Source organism: Protopterus annectens, chromosome 13.part0 (assembly GCF_019279795.1).
Source record: "Protopterus annectens isolate FY-2018-M chromosome 13.part0, PAN1.0, whole genome shotgun sequence".
In the NCBI taxonomy this organism is placed as follows: domain Eukaryota; kingdom Metazoa; phylum Chordata; order Ceratodontiformes; family Protopteridae; genus Protopterus; species Protopterus annectens.
This window is the reverse complement of record NC_056747.1, coordinates 1,273,788,694-1,273,816,193: the sequence shown is the minus strand read 5'-3', so window position 1 is coordinate 1,273,816,193 and position 27,500 is coordinate 1,273,788,694. Positions and strand designations below refer to the sequence as shown.

The 27,500-nt window shown below is 37.5% G+C and overlaps 1 protein-coding gene across 2 annotated transcripts in view; it reads right to left on the bottom strand.

The window, feature by feature from the left end:
- SRCIN1 (SRC kinase signaling inhibitor 1) overlaps window positions 1–27,500 on the bottom strand; it is a 2,370,959-nt gene that overhangs the window by 1,190,522 nt on the left and 1,152,937 nt on the right. For both annotated transcript variants that reach the window (XM_044055283.1, XM_044055284.1), the window contains exon 3: window positions 17,584–17,779. In XM_044055283.1, the coding sequence (XP_043911218.1) occupies window positions 17,584–17,779 (196 nt within the window). The remainder of the gene's footprint in view (window positions 1–17,583; window positions 17,780–27,500) is intronic.

Sequence of the window (27,500 nt, the reverse complement as noted above, 5' to 3'; positions counted from 1 at the left end):
TATGACACATTCAGAATGGGGTTGCAATAATACGCAAGTACCATTTTTTTAATAGTAAAACTGACAGTACGCTGTCATTGCTGTAATCGTTGTGACTATGGTAAGGTGTAATGTTGAGGTAGCACCATTCTTTCTATGTTTTACTATAGCGTGCCATGTTAGCACACATTTATGTTATTTTTTTATAGTAAAACTAACAGTAAGCAGTCATTGCTGTAATTGTTGTGATTACGGTAAGGTGTAATGTTGAGGTGGTACCATTCGTTCTATGTTTTACTATAGCATGCCATGTTATCACACATTTACGTTATTTTTTAATAGTAAAACTGACAGTAAGCTGTCATTGCTGTAATCGTAGTGATTATGGTAAGGTGTAATGTTGAGGTAGTGCCACCCTGTCTTTGTTTTACTATAGCGTGCCATGTTATCACACATTTATGTTATTTTTTAATAGTAAAAGTACAATTTTTTCTTTCTTTTACTATAGCGTGCCATGTTATCACACATTTATGTTTTTTTTTGGTACTTACGTATTACCGCAACCACATTTTGATTGTCTCACAGCCAGGTTAGAAATCTGTCATAAATCTTGACATTATGGGCAAACAAATTACTGTCCTTAAAGTCATGATTTCTGACAGATTAGTAACCTGGATGTGATATTTTACTGTTCTGGAAATTGGAGTTGAGATGAGCCCAGTGGTATGTGAAGAAAATGTACTGGCTAGTTCTTGAACTTGGTTGAGAAAACCAAGAAATTCACTCCATCAGCTATCCCTTTCCATCCTGGACATACCATGCTGGCCAATGGGAGTGTCATCCTGTATTTTGTGTGCTTACTGCTAAAAGTTTCATGTCTGCAGACATTACCTTTTACCCCATTTTTTGGCTGGTGTCAGGACCCTCAACCTTTACAACATTTCTGGGGAAGGGAATGTGCTGTAAAGGCGGGTCATTGCATCCATTCAGAAAATGTCATCGCTTGAAAGGAGTACGTCTATGTATTTTCTTGCTGGAATTTTAAGTACACGGCTGACAGAAACACAGTTGTATTCATTCCCGAAGAACATATTTTCAACTGTGCTTACATATGCAGAGGTAGTTCTGTAATTGTGATTTGGAGTAACTACTCCGTTTATGTGGTTTTGCTGTGCTCTGCTTGCACGGTTGTGTTGAGGGTTTCATTTTAAAAAATGTCGCTGACGGACATCCTGCTGCAAGAGGAATTTGGGTCTTAGTAATGCTCCCTGGTGATACCCAGTGTCACAGATAGCTGGTCAGTGCATGATCCACGCCTGCCAAAACAAAAACATTCATTTGTCCATAATGCCAAGAATTATGACACATTCAGAATGGGGTTGCAATAATACGTAAGTACCATTTTTTTAATAGTAAAACTGACAGTAAGCTGTCATTGCAGTAATCATTGTGATTATGGTAAGGTGTAATGTTGAGGTGGTACTGTTCGTTCTATCTTTTACTATAGCATGCCATGTTATCACACATTTATGTTATTTTTTTAATAGTAAAACTGCAGTAAGCTGTCTTTGCTGTAATCGTGATTATGGTAAGGTGTAATGTTGAGGTAGCACCATTCTTTCTTTATTTTACTATAGCGTGCCACGTTATCACACATTTATGTTATTTTTTTTAATAGTAAAACTGACAGTAAGCTGTCATTGCTGTAATTGTTGTGTTATGGTAAGGTGTAATGTTGAGGTGGTAACATTCGTTCTTTCTTTTACTAAAGCGTGCCATGTTATCACACATTTATGTTATTTTTTAATAGTAAAACTGACAGTAAGCTGTCATTGCTGTAATTGTTGTGATTATGGTAAGGTGTAATGTTGACTTGGTACCATTCGTTCTTTTTTTTACTATAGCATGCCATGTTATCACACATTTATGTTATTTTTCAATAGTAAAACTGACAGTAAGCTGTCATTGTTGTAATTGTTGCAATTATGGTAAGGTGTAATGTTGAGGTAGTACCACTCTTTCTTTATTTTACTATAGCATGCCATGTTATCACACATTTATGTTATTTTTCAATAGTAAAACTGACAGTAAGCTGTCATTGCTGTAATTGTTGTGATTATGGTAAGGTGTAATGTTGAGGTGGTAACATTCTTTCTTTTTTTTACTATAGCGTGCCATGTTATCACACATTTATGTTATTTTTTGATAGTAAAACTGAAAGTAAGCTGTCATTGCTGTAATCGTGATTATGGTAAGGTGTAATGTTGAGGTAGCACCATTCTTTCTTTATTTTTCTATAGCATGCCATGTTATCACACATTTATGTTATTTTTTTAATAGTAAAACTGACAGTAAGCGGTCATTGCTGTAACCGTGATTATGGTAAGGTGTAATGTTGAGGTAGCATCATTCTTTCTTTATTTTACTATAGCGTGCCACGTTATCACACATTTATGTTATTTTTTGTTAGTAAAACTGATAGTAGGCTGTGCTCCCCACACCCCCCTACTTAAATATACCAACTCCAAGATCGCACTACAGTGGGGAGACGGGAAATCTCCCATCTTGCGCTATATGCGGAAGTGCAAAACGGGAGATTTCTCATTTCCTGCCAACACCGCAAAACAAATAAAGCATTGCGTACACACAGAGCGTACAACACTTGTCTCTGTGTGCACGTAATGTATTAAGGTAAGTAAATTCTTATTTCTGAACACTACACACATTCGATTTACTAAAATCTCGATCATATGGTCTCGACCATATGAAATTCGAGATTTCAGTCATTCGATTATGTGAAGTGTTCCCGTTATCACACATTTATGTTATTTTTTATAAGGAAAACTGACAGTAAGCGGTCATTGCTGTAATTGTTGTGATTACGGTAAGGTGTAATGTTGAGGTAGCACCATTCGTTCTTTCTTTTACTATAGCGTGCCACGTTATCACACATTTATGTTATTTTTTATAAGGAAAACTGACAGTAAGCTGTCATTGCTGTAATTGTTGTGATTACGGTAAGGTGTAATGTTGAGGTAGCACCATTCGTTCTTCTTTTACTATAGCGTGCCACGTTATCACACATTTATGTTATTTTTTATAAGGAAAACTGACAGTAAGCTGTCATTGCTGTAATTGTTGTGATTATGGTAAGGTGTAATGTTGAGGTGGTACCAGTCTTTCTTTCTTTTACTATAGCGCGCCACGTTATCACACATTTATGTTATTTGTTGATAGTAAAACTGATAGTAAGCTGTCATTGTTGTAATTGTTGCAATTATGGTAAGGTGTAATGTTGAGGTGGTACCACTCCTTCTATCTTTTACTATAGCGTGCCATGTTATCACACATTTATGTTATTATCTAATAGTAAAACTGACAGTAGGCTGACATTGCTGTAATCGTAGTGATTATGGTAAGGTGTAATGTTGAGGTAGCGCCATTCTTTCTTTATTTTACTATAGCGTGCCATGTTATCACACATTTGTGTTATTTTTTAATAGTAAAACTGACAGTAAGCTGCCATTGCTGTAATTGTTGTGATTATGGTAAGGTGTAATGTTGAGGTAGCACCATTCATTCTTTCTTTTACTATAGCGTACCATGTTATCACACATTTATGTTATTTTATTAATAGTAAAACTGACAGTAAGCTGTCATTGCTGTAATTGTTGTGATTATAATAAGGTGTAATGTTGAGGTGGTACCACTCCTTCTTTCTTTTACTATAGCCTGCCATATTATCACACATTTATGTTATTATTTAATAGTAAAACTGACAGTAATCTGTCATGATTTTTGACAGATTAGTAACCTGGATGTGATATTTTACTGTTCTGGAAATTGGAGTTGAGACGAGCCCAGTGGTATGTGAAGAAAATGTACTAGTTACTTCTGGAACTTGCTTGATAAAATCAAGAAATTTACTCCATCAGCTTTCCCATTCCACCTTTTACATACCATGCTGGCCCCCTGGAGTGTCATCCCCCGGGAGTGTCATCCTATATTTTGTGTGCTTACTGCTAAAAGTTTCATGTCTGCAGACATTACCTTTTACCCCTTTTTTTTGGCTGGTAACAGGACCCTCAATCTTTACAACATTTCTGGGGAAGGGAATGTGCTGTAAAGGCAGGTCATTACATCCATTCAGAAAATGTCATCGCTTGAAAGGAGTACGTCTATGTATTGTCTTGCTGGAATTTTGAGTACACGGCCGGCAGAAACACAGTTGCAGTCATTCCCGAAGTACATATTTTCAACTGTGCTTACATATGCAGAGGTAGTTCTGTAATTGTGATTTGGAGTAACTACTTCGTATACGTGGCTTTTCTGTGTTCTGCTTGCACGGTTGTGTTGAGGGTTTGATTTAAAAAAAAATGTTGCCAACAGACGTCCTGCTAGAAGAGGAATTTGGGTCTTAGCAATGCTCCCTGGTGATACTCAGTGTCACAGATAGCTGGTCAGTGCATTACCCACGCCTGCCAAAACACAAACACTTGTTTATCCATAATGCCAAGAATTATGACACATTCAGAATGGGGTTGCAATAATACGCAAGTACCATTTTTTTAATAGTAAAACTGACAGTACGCTGTCATTGCTGTAATCGTTGTGACTATGGTAAGGTGTAATATTGAGGTAGCACCATTCGTTCTTTCGTTTACTATAGCGTGCCACGTTATCACACATTTATGTTATTTTTTAATAGTAAAACTGACAGTAAGCTGTCATTGCTGGAATCATGATTATGTTAAGGTGTAATGTTGAGGTAGCACCATTCGTTCTTTCTTTTACTATAGCGTGCCGTGTTATCACACATTTACTTTATTTTTTCATAGTAAAACTGACAGTAAGCTGTCATTGCTGTAATCGTGATTATGGTAAGGTGTAATGTTGAAGTAGTACCATTCATTCTTTCTTTTTGTATAGCGTGCTATGTTATCACACATTTATGTTATTTTTTTAATAGTAAAACTGACAGTAAGCTGTCATTGCTGTAATCGTGATTATGGTAAGGTGTAATGTTGAGGTAGTACCATTCGTTCTTTCTTTTAGTATAGCGTGCCGTGCTATCACACATTTATGTTATTATTTAATAGTAAAACTGACAGTAAGCTGTCATTGCTGTAATTCTTGTGTTATGGTAAGGTGTAATGTTGAGGTGGTACCATTCATTCTATCTTTTGCCATGTTATCACACATTTACGTTATTTTTTAATAGTAAAACTGACAGTAAGCTGTCATCGCTGTAATCTTTGTAATTATAATAAGGTGTAATGTTGAGGTAGTACCATTCGTTCTTTCTTTTAGTATAGCGTGCCGTGCTATCACACATTTATGTTATTATTTAATAGTAAAACTGACAGTAAGCTGTCATTGCTGTAATCGTAGTGATTATGGTAAGGTTTAATGTTGAGGTGGTACCATTCGTTCTATCTTTTACTATAGCGTGCCATGTTATCACATATTTACGTTATTTTTTAATAGTAAAACTGACAGTAAGCTGTCATTGCTGTAATTGTTGTGATTATGGTAAGGTGTAATGTTGAGGTAGCACTACTCCTTCTTTCTTTTACTACATCGTGCCATGTTATCACGCATTTATGTTTTTTTTTGGTACTTATGTATTATCGCAACCACATTCTGATTGTCTCACAGCCAGGTTAGAAATCTGTCATAAATCTTGACATTATAGACAAACAAGTTACTGTCCTTAAAGTCATGATTTCTGACAGATTAGTAACCTGGATGTGATATTTTACTTTTCTGGAAATCGGAGTTGAGACGAGCCCAGTGGTATGTGAAGAAAATGTACTGGCTACTTCCCGAACTTGGTTGAGAAAACCAAGAAATTCACTCCTTCAGCTTTCCCTTTCCATGCTGTACATACCATGCTGGCCCCCGGGAGTGTCATCCAGTATTTTGTGTGCTTGCTGCTAAAAGTTTCATGTCTGCAGACATTACCTTTTACCCCTTTTTTTGACTAGTGTCAGGACCCTCAACCTTTACAACATTTCTGCGGAAGGGAATGTGCTGTAAAGGCTGGTCATTGCATCCATTCAGAAAATATCATCGCTTGAAAGGAGTACGTCTATGTATTTTCTTGCTGGAATTTTGAGTACACAGCCAACAGAAACACAGTTGTAGTCATTCCCGAAGTATATATTTTCAACTGTGCTTACATATGCAGAGGTAGTTCTGTAATGGTGATTTGGAGTAAATACTCCATTTACGTGGTTTTGCTGTGTTCTGCTTGCACGATTGTGTTGAGGGCTTCCTTTTATAAAAATGTTGCCGACGGACGTCTTGCTGGAAGAGGAATTTGGGTCTTAGTAATGCTCCCTGGTGATACCCACTGTCACAGATAGCTGGTCAGTGCATTATCCACGCCTGCCAAACCCAAACACTCGTTTGTCCATAATGCCAAGAATTATGACACATTCAGAATGAGGTTGCAATAATACGTAAGTACCATTTTTTTAATATTAAAACTGACAGTACGCTGTCATTGCTGTAATCATTGTGACTATGGTAAGGTGTAATGTTGAGGTAGTACCAGTCTTTCTTTCTTTTACTATAGCATACCATGATATCACACATTTATGTTATTTTTTGATAGTAAAACTGACAGGAAGCTGTCATTGCTGTAATTGTTGTGACTATGGTAAGGTGTAATGTTAAGGTAGTACAATTCTTTCTTTCTTTTACTATAGCGTTCCATGTTATCACACATTTATGTTATTTTTTATAAGTAAAACTGACAGTAAGCGGTCATTGCTGTAATCGTGATTATGGTAAAGTGTAATGTTGACGTAGCAGAATTCTTTCTTTCTTTTACTATAGCGTGCCGTGTTATCATACATTTATGTTATTTTTTGATAGTAAAACTGACAGTAAGCAGTCATTGCTGTAATTGTTGTGATTACGGTAAGGTGTAATGTTGAGGTTGCACCATTTGTTCTTTCTTTTACTATAGCATGCCATGTTATCACACATTTATGTTATTTTTTAATACTAAAACTGACAGTAAGCTGACATTGCTGTAATTGTTGTGATTATGGTAAGGTGTAATGTTGAGGTAGCACCATTCGTTCTTTATTTTACTATAGCGTGCCATGTTATCACACATTTATGTTATTTTTTAATAGTAAAACTGACAGTAAGCTGTCATTGCTGTAATTGTTGTGTTATGGTAAGGTGTAATGTTGAGGTTGTACCATTCTTTCTTAATGTTACTATAGCATGCCATGTTATCACACATTTATGTTATTTTTTAATAGTAAAAGTACAATTTTTTCTTTCTTTTACTATAGCGTGCCATGTTATCACATATTTATGTTATTTTTTGGTACTTATGTATTATCGTAACCACATTTTGATTGTCTCACAGCCAGGTTAGAAATCTGTCATAAATCTTGACATTATGGACAAACAAGTTACTGTCCTTAAAGTCATGATTTCTGACAGATTAGTAACCTGGATGTGATATTTTACTGTTCTGGAAATCGGAGTTGAGACGAGCCCAGTGGTATGTGTAGAAAATGTACTGGCTAGTTCTTGAACTTAGTTGAGAAAACCAAGAAATTCACTCCTTCAACTTTCCCTTTCCATCCCGTACATACCATGCTGGCCCCCGGGAGTGTCATCCTGTATTTTGTGTGCTTACTGCTAAATGTTTCATGTCTGCAGACATTACCTTTTACCCCTTTTTTTGGCTGGTGTCAGGACCCTCAACCTTTACAACATTTCTGGGGAAGGGAGTGTGCTGTAAAGGCCGGTCATTGCTTCCATTCAAAAAATGTCATCGCTTGAAAGGAGTACATCTATGTATTTTCTTGCTGGAATTTTGAGTATACGGCCAACAGAAACACAGCTGTAGTAATTTCCGAAGTACATATTTTCAACTGTGCTTACATATGCAGAGGTAGTTCTGTAATTGTGATTTGGAGTAACTACTCCATTTACGTGGTTTTGCTGTGTTCTGCTTGCACGGTGGTGTTGAGGGTTTCATTTTAAAAAAATGTTGCCAACGGACGTACTGCTGGTAGAGGAATTTGTGTCTTAGTAATGCTCCCTGGTGATACCCAGTGTCACAGATAGCTGGTCAGTGCATTATCCACGCCTCCCAAAACACAAACACTCATTTCTCCATAATGCCAAGAATTATGACACATTCAGAGTGGGGTTGCAATAATACGTTAAGTACCATTTTTTTAATAGTAAAACTGACAGTAAGCTGACATTGCTGTAATTGTTGTGATTATGGTAAGGTGTAATGTTGAGGTAGTACCAGTCTTTCTTTATTTTACTATAGCATGCCATGTTATCACACATTTACGTTATTTTTTAATAGTAAAACTGACAGTAAGCTGTCATTGCTGTAATCGTGATTATGGTAAGGTGTAATGTTGAGGTAGTACCATTCGTTCTTTCTTTTAGTATAGCGTGCCACGTTATCACACATTTATGTTATTTTTTAATACTAAAACTGACAGTAAGCTGTCATTGTTGTAATTGTTGCAATTATGGTAAGGTGTAATGTTGAGGTAGCACCATTCTTTCTTTCTTTTACTAAAGCATGCCATGTTATCACACATTTATGTTATTTTTTAATAGTAAAACTGACAGTAAGCTGTCATTGTTGTAATTGTTGCAATTATGGTAAGGTGTAATGTTGAGGTAGCACCATTCTTTCTTTCTTTTACTAAAGCGTGCCACGTTATCACACATTTATGTTATTTGTTAATAGTAAAACTGACAGTAAGCTGTCATTGCTGTAATTGTTGTGATTATGATAAGGAGTAATGTTGAGGTAGCACCATTCGTTCTTTCTTTTACTATAGCGTGCCGTGTTATCACACATTTATGTTATTTTTTAATAGTAAAACTGACAGTAAGCTGTCATTGCTGTAATCGTGATTATGGTAAGGTATAATGTTGAGGTAGCATCATTCGTTCTTTCTTTTACTATAGCATGCCATGTTATCACACATTTATGTTATTTTTTAATAGTAAAACTGACAGTAAGCTGTCATTGCTGTAATTGTTGTGATTATGGTAAGGTGTAATGTTGAGGTGGTACCATTCATTCTTTCTTCTTTTCTTTTTTCATTTATTAATGTTTGTTCAGCAGATACCAGGGATGATCTACTGACCCATTTCAGCCATGATGTAAGCTCAAAGACCAGAAAACGCATTAGGATCTTACTAATCAACAATATCATATACATATTGAGTAAATGGTAAAATTTAATGCAGACAGGGTAAGTTTAGGACGATCTAGTCAGAGTGCATGGAGAGAAAAACAAAGTAAAAAAATGCGTGCGAAGATATATGTAAAGTATTGTGCAGTCATATGTACAATAATACATAAACATAAACTCCTCTACACATATGAAATACTCTTACAAGGGGGTGCAGTTGGTGTAATGATTAAAGTATTTGGCTCATAATCATAAAGTACAGGGTTTGATTCTTGGCAATTCTTACAATAGCCTTTCAGGGCAATTGCCCTAGTATGAATCTATAAAGGTATCTAGTAGTTTATATATATGTATATATCTATCTATATATATGCATATGTGTATCTATATATATGCATATGTGTATATATATATATATATATATATATATATGTATATATATATATATATATATATATATATATATATATATATATATATAAATATATACACATATACATACACATTTTGATATGGGTCTACTTTGACACACTGAAATTACAGTACAATTCACGAACCACAATTTCCCCGAGACCATATTCGCAAAATTGCATTTATCCAAAAATGCACTTTCATGAAAATCGGTTCAGCAAACTGAGGTTGACAGTTCCGGGATCCTGTGGTGGGGTAGGTCCAGTGTTTCCTCAGTGGTGTATGGGAGGGGATCTTGCTGTTGTAGATCATGGTACAGTGAGGATAGGGGAATATTCATTTTTTCCCACTGTAGCGTGATCTCGGAGTTACTATATAGAACTAGCGGGGGTGTGGGTGGTGCAGCGGGGCTTGCCCCCTGTATACATGTGTTTACTGTATTTTTTTTTTGTTATATTTTTTGTTTTGATGATTCAGTTTTTATGCAAGTGTATTTTCGGATAAATGCACTTTCTTGAAAATGGACTCAGGGAAATTGCGGTACGGTGAATTGTAATTTCAATGTGTCAAAGTACACTCTTAAACACATACACACACACACACACACACATATATATATATATATATATATATATATATATATATATATATATATATGTATGTATACATATATAGATATATAGGTTTACTATCAAAACTTAGAAACTGCATTGGTCGACTGGCATGTGGTTGACTTGCAGTTTCCATGTTGGCAAAACGTCAACAGTATGTTAATGTGCATAGTAGGAGGTGACTGACGTCACCTCCTGCTATGTTGAATACATCGAACCACTGTAGTCGATGTATTTATTTTCACTTTTATTTACCTTTTGGAATTTCAAATTCAGCATTTCAGGTCAACATTTTAAATTGTCGACCGAAGCTGATTCGAAATTCCAATAGTAAACCGATTTTTATATATATATATATATATATATATATATATATATATATATATATATACCTACACACACACACACACACACACACACACACACACACACACACACACACACACACACAGGGGTCTGGTAATATGATGAATGGTGCATCGGGTGTCTGGTAATGTGATGAATGGTGCAATCGGGGGTCTAGTAATATGAAGAATGGTGCATCGGGTGTCTGTTAATATGATGCATGGTGCATCAGGGGTCTGGTAATACAATGAATGGTCATTGGGAGTCTGGTAATATGATGAATGGTGCATCGAGGGTCTGGTAATACAATGAATGATGCATCAGAGGGTCTGGTAATACGATGAATGGTGCATTCAGGGTCTGGTAATATGATGAATGGTGCATTGGGGGTCTGGTAATACGATGAATAGTGCATCAGGGGTCTGGTAATACAATGAATGGTCATTGGGAGTCTGGTAATATGATGAATGGTGCATCGGGGGTCTGGTAATACAATGAATGATGCATCAGAGGGTCTGGTAATACGATGAATGGTGCATTGAGGGTCTGGTAATACAATAAATAGTGCATAAGAGGTCTGGTAATATGATGAATCTGCAGATTTTATACTCAGTAGTCTGTACTCTGTGACTATTGTGGGATGAATGCATAACGAGAAAAGGAAGACCAAATTCCAGTTTGGGTATTAAAATATTTTTTGCAATGGCCCTGTGAACAGTGGCTAAGAGGAGGTGACTGATCCTGCAACATTTAACATTTAATTGAACAAGGACTTTATTAGTTACAATATCTGTATGTGTAACGAAGGAGAGACTAGGGTCATGTATAAGTCCTAGGTACCTCTGTTCAGTGACATTAGTTATTATGTTCCCATTAAGATCTGTTAAGGAAATAGCAGGGGTAGTGGGTTATTTCTTGGCTGAGATGAAGCCTGTGACACTAGTTTTCTTACGGTTAATTAAGAAGACTGTTTTATTGGTTGCCCTTACTTCATCCAGGAGAATGTCTGAACTTCAGGGACTGACTGCATCACCTCTCTTTTTGATTTTTCATAGGGACTAGGTGTCTCTGTATACTAATCCCTCTTTTATGCCAAAGGTGGTCAATGAATTGTCTCTTAATTAGTCTATCCAGCTTCTTTCCTTTTTTTTCTTTTTTTACAGATGGATGACGTGCATAATTGATTGAATATGTCCTGTACCTTGATTTGCGGGTCAGAGTGGCTTGGACAGGATTACAGGGGCAACATATCATCTACTGACATTATTAAGTTAAGATTTGGTAGTTCGGGGGGATCATTGATAAATAGGATGAAGAGTGGAGGACAAAGCACAGCCCCTTGTGGTACACAAGGATGAGATGTCACTGTGGACACAAGGATGAGATGTTACTATGGACACTAGGATGAGATGTCCCTATTGTCACAAGGATGAGCTGTCACTATGGACATAAAGGATGAGATGTCCTTATGGTCACAAGGATGAGCTGTCACTATGGGCACAAAAGATGAGATGTCACTGTGGACAGAAGGATGCGATGTCACTGTGGACACAAGGATGAGATGTCACTGACACAAGGATGAGATGTCACTATGGACACAAGGATGAGCTGTCAATGTGGACACAAGGATGTGATGTCACTATGGACATAAGGATGAGATGTCACTGTGGACACATGGATGAGATGTTATTATGGACACAAGGATCAGATGTCACTGTAGACATAAGGATGAGATGTCACTGCAGACACAAAAATGAGATGTCACTGTGGACATAAGGATGAGATGTCACTGTGGACACAAGAATGAGATGTCACTGTGGACATAAGGATGAGATGTCACTGTAGACACAAGAATGAGATGTCACTGTGGACATAAGGGTGAGATGTCACTGTGGACACAAGAATGAGATGTCACTGTGGACATAAGGATGAGATGTCACTGTGGACACAAGAATGAGATGTCGCTGTGGACATAAGGATTAGATGTCACTGTGGACACAAGAATGAAATGTCACTGTGGACACAAGGATGCAATGTTACTATGAACATAAGGATGAGATGTCACTGTGGACATAAGGATGAGATGTCACTGTGGACACAAGGATGAGATGACACTGTGGACATAAGGATGAGATGTCACTGTGGACACAAGAATGAGATGTCACTGTGGACATAAGGATGAGATGTCAATGTGGACACAAGAATGAGATGTCACTGTGGACACAAGAATGAGATGTCACTGTGGACACAAGAATGCAATGTCACTATGGACATAAGGATGAGATGTCAATGTGGACACAAGAATGAGATGTCACTGTTGACATAAGGATGAGATATCACTGTGGACACAAGAATGAGATGTTACTGTGGACATAAGGATGAAATGTCACTGTGGACACAAGAATGAGATGTCGCTGTGGACATAAGGATTAGATGTCACTGTGGACACAAGAATGAAATGTCACTGTGGACACAAGGATGCAATGTTACTATGAACATAAGGATGAGATGTCACTGTGGACATAAGGATGAGATGTCACTGTGGACACAAGGATGAGATGACACTGTGGACATAAGGATGAGATGTCACTGTGGACACAAGAATGAGATGTCACTGTGGACATAAGGATGAGATGTCAATGTGGACACAAGAATGAGATGTCACTGTGGACACAAGAATGAGATGTCACTGTGGACATAAGGATGAGATGTCAATGTGGACACAAGAATGAGATGTCACTGTTGACATAAGGATGAGATATCACTGTGGACACAAGAATGAGATGTTACTGTGGACATAAGGATGAAATGTCACTGTGGACACAAGAATGAGATGTTACTGTGGACACAAGGATGCAATGTCACTATGGACATAAGGATGATATGTCACTGTGGACACAAGAATGAGATGTCACTGTGGACACAAGGATGCAATGTCACTGTGGACACAAGGATGCAATGTCAGTGTGGACATAAGGATGAGATGTCACTGTGGACATAAGGATGAGATGTCACTGTGGACACAAGGATGAGATGACACTGTGGACATAAGGATGAGATGTCACTGTGGACATAAGGATGAGATGTCACTGTGGACACAAGAATGAGATGTCACTGTGGACATAAGGATGAGATATCACTGTGGACACAAGAATGAGATGTCACTGTGGACACAAGGATGCAATGTTACTATGGACATGAGGATGAAATATCACTGGGGACATAAGGATGAGATGTCACTGTGGACACAAGGATGAGATGACACTGTAGGACTTAGAAGGTTCTGTCTTACAGAGTTGCAAAACCAGCAAAAAGTGTTATCTCCAAAGGTGAGACTTTAGAATTTATTGAAAAGAAGGCTATGGCTGACTGTTTCAAGAGCCCTTGCCATATCAACAAAGAGACCCTCAAGTCCCTCATTCTGGTTGCAACACATTTTTTCAGTGACCATTACCAGGACAATGAAGTTACTGGTGCTGTGCATCACATAACAGGCCATAGCTATTAATAGGGTTGAGTAGGGGTTTGTATAAAAACTTTTATAATGTTTTGGTAATAGGGCATGGGTTAAAAAAGGTCTAGAATCCTTCAGCCTGTTAGGAGAAAAGACGTTAGGTAGTAGGGTTATAACTGCACTCTTGACTCCTGGTGGGACAGAACCTGAGAAAAGAGAAAGATAATGTCAAAGATATGAGTAAGAGGTTTAGTGACCTTTCAGTCGCAAGCCTTAGGAAGGTGGCATGAGCTTTGCTGGATTTGGATCCACAATAGTTACGTTTAAGTAATAGGGACTTGGTCTGTTTTATTGAAATTTCAGAGAAGGGAAAAGCTGCTGCATAAGGGGTGAGTGGATATATATCTGGGGATGAAGGTCCTTGTTCTTCATTGATTGGTGAGTAAATTATTGCAAAGGACTTAGTTATATCAGTTTTACCAGACTGCAGAAAGTTGGCATAGTCAGCAGAAAGGTGGAATAGTTCAATGTTATTTGCTCATTTTTGGTAGCCAAAGAGTTATTTAATGTCCTTGTTAAATGTTTAGTTTCTTTCCAAAACAGATTGAGTCTAGACCAGTTTGCGTCCTGTTTTTGTCTAAGGAGCAGGACTTTTGCAGTATTGGTTGCAGTTGTTATTTCTTTCCTTAGACTCAGAAAATGTTGGTGCAATTCCATATTGAAGGGTTCTTCTTCCAGTCTTTCCAAACAAAATTTCTAGCTTTAATTTTGTTTTTAATATTCAATCTAAGCCATGGGTAGCTCTTTGACCTTAGTCTTTTTTTGTAAGGTGGTACAATGTACCCTGAAATGTGGTCAATTTTCAGTTGAAAAAGTCTAAACCACTAGCAGGGTCAGTCATGATATATAGGGGGAATCAATGTATTGCACTGAACAGGGGGTTGAGATTTGCTAACTTATTATTAGAGAAATATCTTCCTTCAATTATCTGAGGTGCATTTTTATATGTTCTGAATGACCGAGTGGATTTAATGGGTGAGAGGTCACTCAGAGGATAGGGCAGTATTTCAGTATGAAGGCACGTCTTTTGTATGTTGGTTATTATTAGGTCAACTTTGGAGCTAGAGCTGGTTCTTGTATTAGTTCCAGTAGGGGCCTATATTATTTGGGTCAGGGTAAACTACTGCAGCATTTTCTCCAGAGGAGGAAAATCTTTTCCAATCTCCCTTGTACTGAAATCACCAATAATTATTGTATTATGTACACTTTTTAGGAACATGTTTTGTAGAGTTTTATGTAAAACAGGGACGGAGAAGGGAAGGAAAATCATAACTGTGGTTCTGACACATATAGGTGCTGCATATAAATGTGTTACTTAGGTAATAACTGCATGGAAATTTCAGTATAAGCCAGTATGTCAGTAAAATAATGTTAAGAGACAGTCAAACTCTGAAGTTATCATCTATGCAGCCAGTCATTCAAATGTCAGTTCCATCAAAGCAGAACTTCTCTTTTCAATAAAATGTAGAACTATGGAGTTATTATTTAAAGTCTGTGAGAAGTGCAGGGGAGCACAGCCACTTGCCTTGGGGCAATCCTTTCCCTCAGAGAGAAGTTAAATTTTCATATTCTATATAAGTAAAATAGTACAGCCTCAGTAGGCCTGCTTTAGCTGGCTGCAGTAGATCCATACTTTGGCCTTGACTCTGTGGTCTAAGAGAAACCAACCTGGCCAACGTCGACTGCAACATGGCCATACTTGGCGAGAGCTGCACCAATGCTCATCTGCACAAAGATCTTTCTTGTTCTGGCTCTTTCTCTCTGTCTTTGTCTTATCTTTGTTTTGGAAGCACAGAAGACAAACTCTGATAGAGGTAAAGATCATGCAGTCATATTTTATAGTTACTAAGCACTAGTGTCAATTTTAGTAAGTATTATTGTTCATTTAATTTTATTTTTGGGGGGGTTCTTAAAAAAATCTCTCTCTCTCTCTCTCTCTATATATATATATATATATATACTTATATTACTTCAACTCTGGCATGTTACAGTATTAAAATCTGTATTTTTAATTTTATGCAAAATGCAGTGCTTTCTTTCACATTGTCTTATCATATACATTGTCAGTTTTCCATTCATTTAATTCCTTTAATTGTCATATAACGTTGTCTTATAGAGCAAAGCAAGCCTTCCATTAAGTATGCAAAAATTGTTTCACACCTGACGACATAAACACAAGGCATTTTCTGATGACCATTAAATATACCTCAGATGTGCTCCTGTATGAGGAACAGTGGTTTACACGACTCCCTGAACTCCGAACTAAATGCAGATAGATTACTCATTGTCACATTTTGCACTAATATTACTACAGTTGTCAGATAGCTGTCATTTTCCTGAATGAAAGAAAGCAGGTCTGCAGCATGTTAAATGGATAAAACAATCATGTAGGTGCTGAATGAGAACCCTTCTTGTGATTCCACACAAAACAAGCAATTGTGTAGATGCTGAATGAACTCTCCTGTTGTGGTTGCATGCAAAACAAGCATTTATATAACTGCTGAATGAGATCCCATGTTATGTTTCAACATAAAACAAGCAAACACACATATGCACAAATGCATACTGTAGTACCTACCTATGAACCTATATAGGAAATTCACCCCGGGGATCACCTCTGTGGCTCTACTCGACAGAGGCACAAGAAAATAATTTTCTTGGGTGGCGAAAGCCAGGGTACCTTTTTTGGCTAGGCTTGTATAGGCCCTAGGGCCAATAGCCTAGTACCTAGCTATGAACCTATGAATATACACTTATCTCAAACACATGCACACACACACACCGCACACATGCACACACACACACACACACACACACACACACACACACACACACACACACACACACACACACACACACACACACACACACACACACACACACAAACACAAACACACACGTGTATATAATCAGTTTGCAGGCATGTAGACATGAACACAGGCCCACATGCACTCACATACATGCACACACATGTTACACATACAGCCAGGCACCTGTCAGCACCACCTCATTTTACATTACACTACTATTATAAAGCTGTCACATGACAAGTAGCAACCCACTCTTACATATGCAGTGACACTATGAAGAAAAGATATGGAGAAAAAAGAGAGAGGCACACATAACTAAGAAACTATTCTTTAGGTTATACAATGCTTCTTGTAGTTTTAGAGGTGTGCTGTCATAGTTTGTTGAATACTGTCATGTCCTAACTTTAGAATTACCCAACCACTGTGGGGCATTTTCAAATATCTGTTACATACTATAACCATGGAAACATATATGCATATACTTAGGAGGGAAAAACTGCACATGCACAGATGCATGGATAAAGGTGTACACATAGGTTACATCACCTACACATGAGAAATAGAATATGTGGATATATAAACAAGCACACACACATGCACACTAATAGTGAAGTTTTTTTCAAAAAGAAAGATGAAGATTATGGGTCACTTAGACAAAAATGTTACACAATTGACCATCTGCTCTTGTTAGACATGGGGAGGTTTCTTACCTGGTGACCGGAGTTTGGTTTGGCTGGTGGACCTGGAGAGGGGCAAGCTCTGGCGAAATCGGTTCATTCTGTTGAAACCGATGGGCAGCTCTGCCACCAACATGGTTTCCAAGGATTCTGCTGAAGCAAAGGAGAGTTTGGCTGCCTGATCTGCTAGCCCTGACTGGATGCTCTGGGAATGTCTGGAGCTCCGGGCCTGAGAAAGAAGCATAGAAAGCTAGATTAGTGGTGTGTAAGCAATTAGACAGCAGAAACAAATGTATAAATAACTCTGATAATGGTGCGAACAACCCCTGGAAATGTTGACACCCGTGATACCATATGAGACACAGCATGTGAGTACAGACTATGGTTACAATCTTCATACTCTGTCCTTAACTTTGGGAGAAACAAGCTAGCCTGTCTGCAAACAAACATGCCTAAAAGATACTCTGCCCTTATCTTTGGGAGAAACAAGCTAGCCTGCCTGCAAACAAACATGCCTAAAAGATACTCTGTCCTTAACTTTGGGAGAAACAAGCTAGCCTGCCTGCAAACAAACATGCCTAAAATATACTCTGTCCTTAACTTTGGGAGAAACAAGCTAGCCTGTCTGCAAACAAACATGCCTAAAAGATACTCTGTCCTTAACTTTGGGAGAAACAAGCTAGCCTGTCTGCAAACAAACATGCCTAAAAGATACTCTGTCCTTAACTTTAGAAGAAACAAGCTAGCCTGTCTGCAAACAAACATGCCTAAAAGATACTCTGTCCTTAACTTTGGGAGAAACAAGCTAGCCTGTCTGCAAACAAACATGCCTAAAAGACTAGGAATAAGGAGAACTGCTCAGAAATTTGGATCCTGGCTGCAGCTAAATTAGCAAAACTTAGCAAAAATAAAGTTATCTCTCCAGAGGAAAAAAAGTCCAGTTAATAATTAAACCGATCTTTATTCATTCCATTGTGCTGAAAGGAGTCCGATTGCATGTCCTGTGTGTGTGAATAGAGTTTCCTCTAGCATCCTAAAGACATATTGAAAGTAAACTGGTGATTTTCTAAATTATAGGTGTGCATACCAAATGTGATTATGTATGCGTGTGCGTGTGTGTGCTTGTTTGTGTGTGTGTGCATGCCAAATGTGATTACGTGTGTGTGCGCATGCGTGTGCGCCTGTGCGCGCGCGCACGTGTGTGTGTGTGTGTGTGTGTGTGTGTGTGTGTGTGTGTGTGTGTGTGTGTGTGTGTGTGTGCGCGCATGTGCATGTGTGCATGCATAAGTGTATCCTGTGATAGACTGGTTTTCTAGCAAGAATTAGTTTCTATGTTTTATGCTTAAGGCTCCTTGTGACTCTGAATTAGATAAAGCAGGTATGAGAGAATGAAAGAAATGATATTTTGAAGAAATAAAATGTGACAAAAAGCAAATAAAAACAAAAGATAGTTACTTTGGATACAAAAAGTTGGTTGTGCCACAGAGGGGCCTAGTAACAAAACAAAACTGTTTAAACAAAAAACAGATGTTAAACATGATACTTTTATTGTGGACCTTTTGCAGAGATAACATGAAGTATGAAACTGTAATCCTACAGAATCCTAAAAGTATGTACTTTTGCAGTTTTATTATTTTGTTCTAAACGCTAGAAGTTATTGCCACTATCTTATATTAGAAACAAAAACAAAGGATACTGCAAGTTAATCCAAATTCTTTAAAAATAAGGGACTTGCAATATGAAACCCTCATGTTCATATCACAGTTTCACATAAATGCTTGACAAACAGTGGTACCAACATTGACCTTTGCAACTGTTTCCATAAAGCACACTCGGAGGCTACATTGTACTTTATATTTCACTGCTGCTTTCAGTTTTTCTGAGGAAAATCTACTTGCTTTGCCTTCATGACTGAAGGTAAGAGGTACATATTTTATGTAATAAACATTGTAAAACCCATATATGTAATAAACATCGTAAAACACTTACAAAGGTCCATGTCATATGCAATAAAGATGGTAAAACACTCACTTAAGCATATATCATATGTAATAAACCCATTTAGGCAACATAGCCATGAATGGGGGACACTGTGTCTCTTATAATGTGGAACAAATGGGTACAATATTTAGCTTCAAATGAGAAATGCACATGATGGTTAAAATTTATTATTTGATACTTATAAAAGTTATATGTTTCAATATTATTTACCATGGATATTAACTAAAATGTTCTTAACAATAAACGTGTGACAGACACTTTCAGTGTGGAACAATGTGGTGCATTTTAAAAACTCAAAATGTGGAACATTCTTTATAGTGAGGTACACTGACAGGCATGTTCGGAACATATGACCATATAGAAACAGGAACGAACGATACACAAACAATGATAACTGTGAAGAATGAATGTAAGGTCACCCATACTGTCACTTTGCACACAGCAGTGAAAAAGAAAAAAAATGAACTGTATTATAGTGCACAATCATAGCATATAATAAGCCTCCCAAAAATTCATGAAAATTCAAAACATATTTTTTACCTGCTATTTTAACTATCCAAAATGAAAATTATTAAAGGAGCAAAACAAATGATTTTTGGTTCAGTGTTTACCTTTCTATTATTTTAGAAATTAGCGGCATTAATGCTACACACAGACATTTTCCTTAACTTATTGATTAACTGGCCATCTTCCTTAAGATGGAAACAAGTAGGTTTTTAAGACCCAAGTTACTAACAGCAACTGCAATACAAAAAAAAAAAAAAAAAACAGGTATTAGCTTGGATTAGACTGAATCAGCAGTTTTTTTGGGTTTTTTGCTTTGACCTACAAAAATACCCACAGGTATGAAGAAAGGGGCATATCCATCCCTTTAGTCTTTGCATAGGTACACTGTACGTGGCGTGTACTGTGCAGAAGGAAAGGTGAGTGTGTTGCACTGCTGATCATCTATCAGCGCACTAGTTCTTAAAGTATTGGTTACAGTAATAACACAGCTGAAACTCTATGTAGTTCAAATGCAGTACATCTTTGATTCTTGCAAACAAACTACACATAGCCTTAAAGAAGCACTGTAGTAATCTAAGAAATGCAGGTTTATTAGATCACAACTTTTAAGATAGGTACAATATTTTTCAGGGTAGGTATCATGCTTAAAAGAACTACAGCTCTTTCAAAGAACACATCATGCAGTTTTTAATACTTTTAAGTTAACATCTGGCATTTTGGAACATTCGAAGAATTAGTTTTGTCTAGGTGTGAGGTTTGCTATATTAACACTATTTTTTAGCTATTGTCTAGGTGTGATGTTTGCTATATTAACAGTATGTTTTTAGCTATCACTGTTGTGCTGTCTAAAACTGTTCTGAATTGTGTAAGCATGTTAATAATTAGGCTGTTCCATGGGGATTCTTAAGACCATTTCACAAAGGAACAAATAAGAAAGTGACATGCCAAGGGTGAAATGGCACACATGCCAAGGGTGAAATGGCACACAAGAGAAAGTGTTCAAACCAAGATCATTAGTTTCCTACAAGAACTAAGTTCATAGTTAAGCGTCAGGCTAGTTGGCCTTGCTGGCCATTTTAAACCTATCCAGTTTCCATCAACACTGACTTTCAAACCCTTTACCTTGCATTTTTGAGGTAAACACTTTAACTATTATGCCAATCCCCAACTTAAACTTTAATTAATTTTTGACATACTGCTGGATTTAAATACCTGCTAATCTGCATCAACATTCTTTCGACCTGAGCATTTATCTGGGCATACCACAAAGCAAGTCAACTTTTAACTGGCTATATGGAATGGAAAATACAGAGATACAGAGAAAATTAATATCACTAAAGCAGATGGGATTCAGACTGTGGCTTTACAAAAGGCTGACCTTTTACTTTTAAAATGTCAGTAAATTCTTGTTCAAGGTAAGATTTAGTTCAGATTTTTTTAAATGCATCTGAGGTCAAAACAATGCGTACTTGTGTCAGAATGTTATGTTCCATCAAAAAGATTGTGTATTTAGATTAAGGCATCACTGTTGCTTACCTCTGTACAATAAGGAGCTATATCATATGATACCACACAAATGTGATAAGAGGGTTACAGAGCAGAGCTACAAGTTCTTCTGTTTGAAGCAACCTGAACTCTAAATGAAGTTTTCTGAAAAAAAAAACATGATGTCGGGGAGGACTGTAGTTTGTTTGTCACTAATATAAGCCTTGTTTTATTTTTTTCTTTATTATTTGCTTATTTTCTTAAATTACAATGAGCTGGTACATTCTGTATCATTAATATAGTGCTCAAAATTCTTTTCTAATGTAGTGAGAAATATTGCCATGCATGTACAAATAAATTGTCTTTATTATTATAATTTCTCACTTTTAAATTAAAACTTGATATAGTGTTTGAGAAATGCTGTCATACTTGTACAAATAATATGTTTATTATTACAATTATTCATTTTCAAATTAAGACTTAAGTATCTAATAAACATCTTGCTCAGAGGTCACGTGCCCCAGCATAAGAGTGGTTTTTAACCTATTTTACTATTCAGAAAGGCTCAATTACTATCTGATTTATTGCCCACAGATGTGTTTGTTTGGTGTGTGTGTGTGTGTGTGTGTGTGTGTGTGTGTGTGTGTGTGTGTGTGTGTGTGTGTGTGTCTGTTTCTGTGTGCACATGTATGTGTGTGTGTGTGTGTGTGTGTGTGCGTGTGTGTGTGTGTGTGTCTGTTTCTATGTGTGTGTGTGTGTGTGTGTGTGTGTGTGTGTGTGTGTGTGTGTGTGTGTGCACATCCTGCAATGGACAAGTGCCTCATTCAGGAGTAGCTCTACTGGCTTCTATCTATTGAGTGACAGAACAAGTTGTAGCCCCCCAGTAACAATAAACTGAATTAAACCGATCAGAGATAAAATGAATTACTGAACGCATGTGTGTGTGTGCAAATACACATACACACACACACACACACACACACACACACACACACACACACACACACACACACACACACACACACACACACACACACGTACCAAGCAAAACAATGGGCTGATCAGTCTTATGAAAGGACAGTTTACATTTTTCATTGTGGCATTTTATTAAAATACTAGCAAAGTCAAAAAGCAACTGAATCAATAGATGGGCTTTTTAGACTGCTGACTATTCCACATTATGTACTGGTTGATGAGGTCTTGGGACTCTTTGGAACAAAGCATATGGACTACAATTTGCACCCAGGGAAGTATGTTTAAACTACATTTAAAATACTGCACTTATCTTGCCATTTAAATCAGTTTTGCATGGTTTGTCTGTGTTTCTTCTGAATCTGAAGCTAAAGCTATTGATTATTATTTTTCTCAGCTCTGAAATAGATTAACAGCTTTGCTCATCTAATTCTGTGTTTAGTTATGTTTTAAACTTAAAAGAAAAGCCTGCTTTGACCAGCTGTGTGAGTTGTAACTAGAGATTGTGTTAATTAAACCCAGCCCCCCTGGTATTTTACATTATGCGAGCAGTCAGCCATTTTAGTACTGGGACTCTTGGAACCTTGATAGCTTATAAACAAAGCATTTAAACATTTTGCATCCAGAGAAATACATTTAAACTACATTTAAATTACTGCATTTATCATTTCAATCAGTTTTGTTTTTCCTCTCTCACCTTTTTCCTGTTATGCTTTCAAACTTGGGCTCTTTTCACCTGCCTGCCCCTACTGTATATCTGGCCTTTCAAACTCCTCCGAGTCTCATCTTCTGTATACCTGGCCCTAGAAACTCTTCCCAGTTTTATCTCCTCTGCTCATCTTACTGGGTACTGGCAGATGAACCTGGAAAGGCCCTTCCCTTAGACTATTAGTGTGCATTGAAATTACCTTAAAATATGTGCTCTTCATTACTGACTTGACTGCCTTTGCATTGCCTGATAATTATTGTAGCCTGTTTGATTTGTTTCTGGTACCTTTTCACTTTTGGCTAACTAAAGTATGCTTTTTACATTAAGAAGACTGGAACTATAATTCTAGTGTCAGCAGAACAATAGCCTGGTCTGTCTGAGTTGGGGTACACACAGGTAGGCTTAAGTGAGAATTATGTGTTGTAGCTAGTTGTTTGATTTGTTTTTGGTACCTTTTCACTTTTGACTAATTTTACATTAAGAAAACTGGGACTTCATTTCATTAGAAAGACAGCCTGGTCTGCCTCAGCTGGAAAGCATGCAAGTTGGTTTAATGTGAAAATGGCTTGTTGTAGCTAGTTGTTTGATTTGTTTCACATTTAGCTAACTAAAGTGTGTTTTTACATTAAGAAGACTGGGATTGCAATTCTAGTGACCGTAAAAAGGTAGCCTGGTCTATCCAGACTGAAAAACACACAGTGAGGCTTAAAGTGAGAATTATTTGTAGCTAGTTGGTACCTTTTCAATCTTGGTGAACTAAAATGTGTTTTAACTTTAAGAAGATTGAGACTGTAATTCCTGTAGCAGTAGAAAGGTGGCCTTTTTTGTACATGTTGATAAACACATGGGGTGTCTTAAAGGGATACTTTTTCATCAGCCAGATGACTTTTTAGCTGGTTTAGTCAATTTTCTTTGAGTCTATATACTCAATGTGTTTGCTCAGTTCCTCAGAGCTGAAATACTTGGCATCTACACCTTTGTTCTCAGATTGTTTGGCTTGTATTTGATGTCCTCCAGGCTAAGATAACTATTTGAAATTGAAATGTTGCACTTTTAAGCTATTTCTGAAAGCTGTTGTGTTTACAGACAATTTTATTGCATTTTTTCTGCATTTCATCTATGTAAAGTTTATTTGCTTTTCCTTGGTTTACCTGCTGACAGTGTGCTTTGAGATCACCTTAAAGGGTGCATTCCTCATTGCTGGCGTGTCTGCTTAGAATCACCTTGTAATTACCTGCTGTAGCTAGTTGTTTGTTTTTTGGATACCTTTTCACTTTTGGCTTACTAAAGTGTGTTAGTGGCAGTAGAAAGGTAGCTTGGTCTTTCTGAGTTTGTAAATACACAGGAGTGATTAAAGTGAGATTCTTTCATCGGTCAGTGAGCTTTTTAGTTGGTTTAGTCACCCTTCTTAGAGGTTATAAATTTTGCTGTTCATTTCACAATGGTGTTTAGCAGTGCCTTGTACAGACTCAGGCAATGTAGAAAGTAAATGTTCCTTATATAACTTCTCCTGTAACTTTATCCAGTACTCAGATGTGCAAAGCATAACTGTTTGCAGTCTGTGGATCACTGTTGCACAACTTCAGTCATATATAGCCTAGCTGTAGTTCCTACTCTCACATCGCCCAAGTTAGCCTGTTGTACAACCCCACTGTAGTACAACTAAAAAAGACACCATGGATGGGCACTTTCATGATTTCTCAGCCAGCAGCTTGGGAGATAACGGCATCCTGAGACCATATAGGGATTGCCTCATGTTCACTGACAACCCACTAATCCTTAGAGAAATGGATACAATATGTCAGAGCTGCAATTACAGTTCATCCATCACCCTGAATAGGATAAAGCGGGTACTGTAATATGACTGACTGTATGAAAGATTACTTATTATTCAACCAAACCATTACCTTTGGGTTTTGTTCGATTTCTTATTATTCTTACCAGCCTAACATAAATCTGTATAACTGAGCTGAAGTTGTGTGAATACTAATTCTAATATTAATAGTAATACTAGAACTAATACTAGTACTAATACTAATACAAGTACTAATACTAGTATGAGTATTAATACTAATAGTAATACTGGAACTAATACTAGTACTAATACTAGTAGGAGTATTAATACTAATAGTAATACTGGAACTAATACTAGTACTAATACTAGTACTAATACTAATACTAGTATGAATATTAATACTAATAGCAATAATAGTACTAATACTAATAACACTAATATATCTGTTCTTATAAATACAAAAGTATTGTTCAAAAGTGTTATGCGTAATACTCACAAAATAAATAAATTAATAAAAAAACTTGCATGTCTTTTTGCTACATTTCATTAATTACAAATTTAGGAAAGATTTAGAATTACATTTCTGCAAGCAAGCTAAATGTAAATGCTTTGGAGCAGGGAATTTCCCATTGTCCTAAGGCACTTGGATCAGACAATATCCTTATTATAATTACTGACCTGCCTTTTATCATATATATTTCTTATCAACATTTCTGTATATAACTGCCTTTGCTAATGCCATTGATAATTTGGCAATACTACTCAACAATCCCATGGTACAATCCTTGATATGATACACGGACCTCTTGTAAAAATGTTTGTACTCAGCTATTATCATTTGTTCTGTCATGTTTTATATATTATGTTGCTGCCCAAGCTGAGCCTGCAGACGGTCCATGCAGATCAGTGTACTAATAATTAAACACAAAAATAAACATAGCAATAAACATTTTATTCTTTCAGTTTGCTTTTTGTGCCTATGGGCGGCCTCGGTGGTGCAGCGGTTAGCGTTGCTGCCTCACAGCAAGAGGCTCTCCGGTTCGATCCTCAGCTAGGGTGCCTTCTGTGTGGTGTCTGCATGTTCTCCCTGTGGTTGTGTGGGTTTCCTCCAGGTGCTCCAGTTTCCTCCCAAAGACATGTTGTAGGTGGATTGGACACTCTAAAATTGGCCCTAGGTGTGAGTGTGTGCATGTGTGTGCCTTCTGTGGAAGGTTGGGTGCCAGGCTGGCAACTCAACACCATAAAAAACTCCACTGCCAATCATGAGAGGACAGGTGATCCACTGTGGTGAACCCTAACCAGGAAAAGCCGAAAAAAGAAGAAGTGTGCTTTTTGTGCCCCTCCATGTTGACTTTAATCGGTCTCCAGTCAATTCACTACCTATCAATAACCTGTGGTTGCTGACTTGGTCAGCATCTGACCAGACAGAGGAATCATTCAAGCAGTTATGGAGGTTGCTTGGTCCCAAGCTATCTACTGAACATCAGCCTATTACAGTCTAACTACCCACTGAATAGCTTGCTCTGGTCTCTGTTATTCTTGAAATCTCCAAGGGTCATATGCCCAGTCCTTGCTGTTACTGATGATGCCATCAGGAGGGCCTGTACTGAACTCCTCACTGAGTGGACATCGGGGATTTTTCTCAATGAAACCATAGTGCTACCTTTGGTGATTGACATCGCTACTTGTGTCACTGTGACAGCCTGCTAGTCCTATCTTTGGTGACTGACATCGCTACTTGTGTCACTGTGACAGCCTGCTAGTCCTATCTTTGGTGATTGACATCGCTACTTGTTTCACTGTGACAGCCTGCTAGTCCTATCTTTGGTGATTGACATCGCTACTTGTGTCACTGTGACAGCCTGCTAGTCCTATCTTTGGTGATTGACATTGCTACTTGTGTCACTGTGACAGCCTGCTAGTCCTATCTTTGGTGATTGACATCGCTACTTGTGTCACTGTGACAGCCTGCTAGTCCTATCTTTGGTGATTGACATCGCTACTTGTGTCACCGTGACAGCCTGCTACTTACTCCTTTAGTGCGCACATGCTTTTTCACACAAGCTGAAACTGACGGCTACCATAACCAGCTTGGCAGATCACACCCAGGTTCACAGGTAGTGCTAAACTAGTGGCAGCAACAAGCCTCAGCCTGGTGGTTGTGAGTACTGCCAATAACCAGAACCAACAATCCCTCCCTCAGGATGGGTGGGCTTGCACTGGGCACTCACTCACATTTTCCTTTGTCCAGCTGATGTAGCACCTGAGCCTGTACTCTGATTTGGGTCATCTGGGTTGTGGTCAAGGCTTTATCTCTGTGTGTAATGGAGCAGTTCAACAATTTACCACAGCAAATGATAAAGCCTCATTTTGTGTATTACATGTTTGTCTGTCTGTCTACGACTATATCTTTCTGTGCAGTTATGTGTCTGTTTGTCTGTCTAGCTATATTTCTGTAGATCTACACTTATCTATATATGT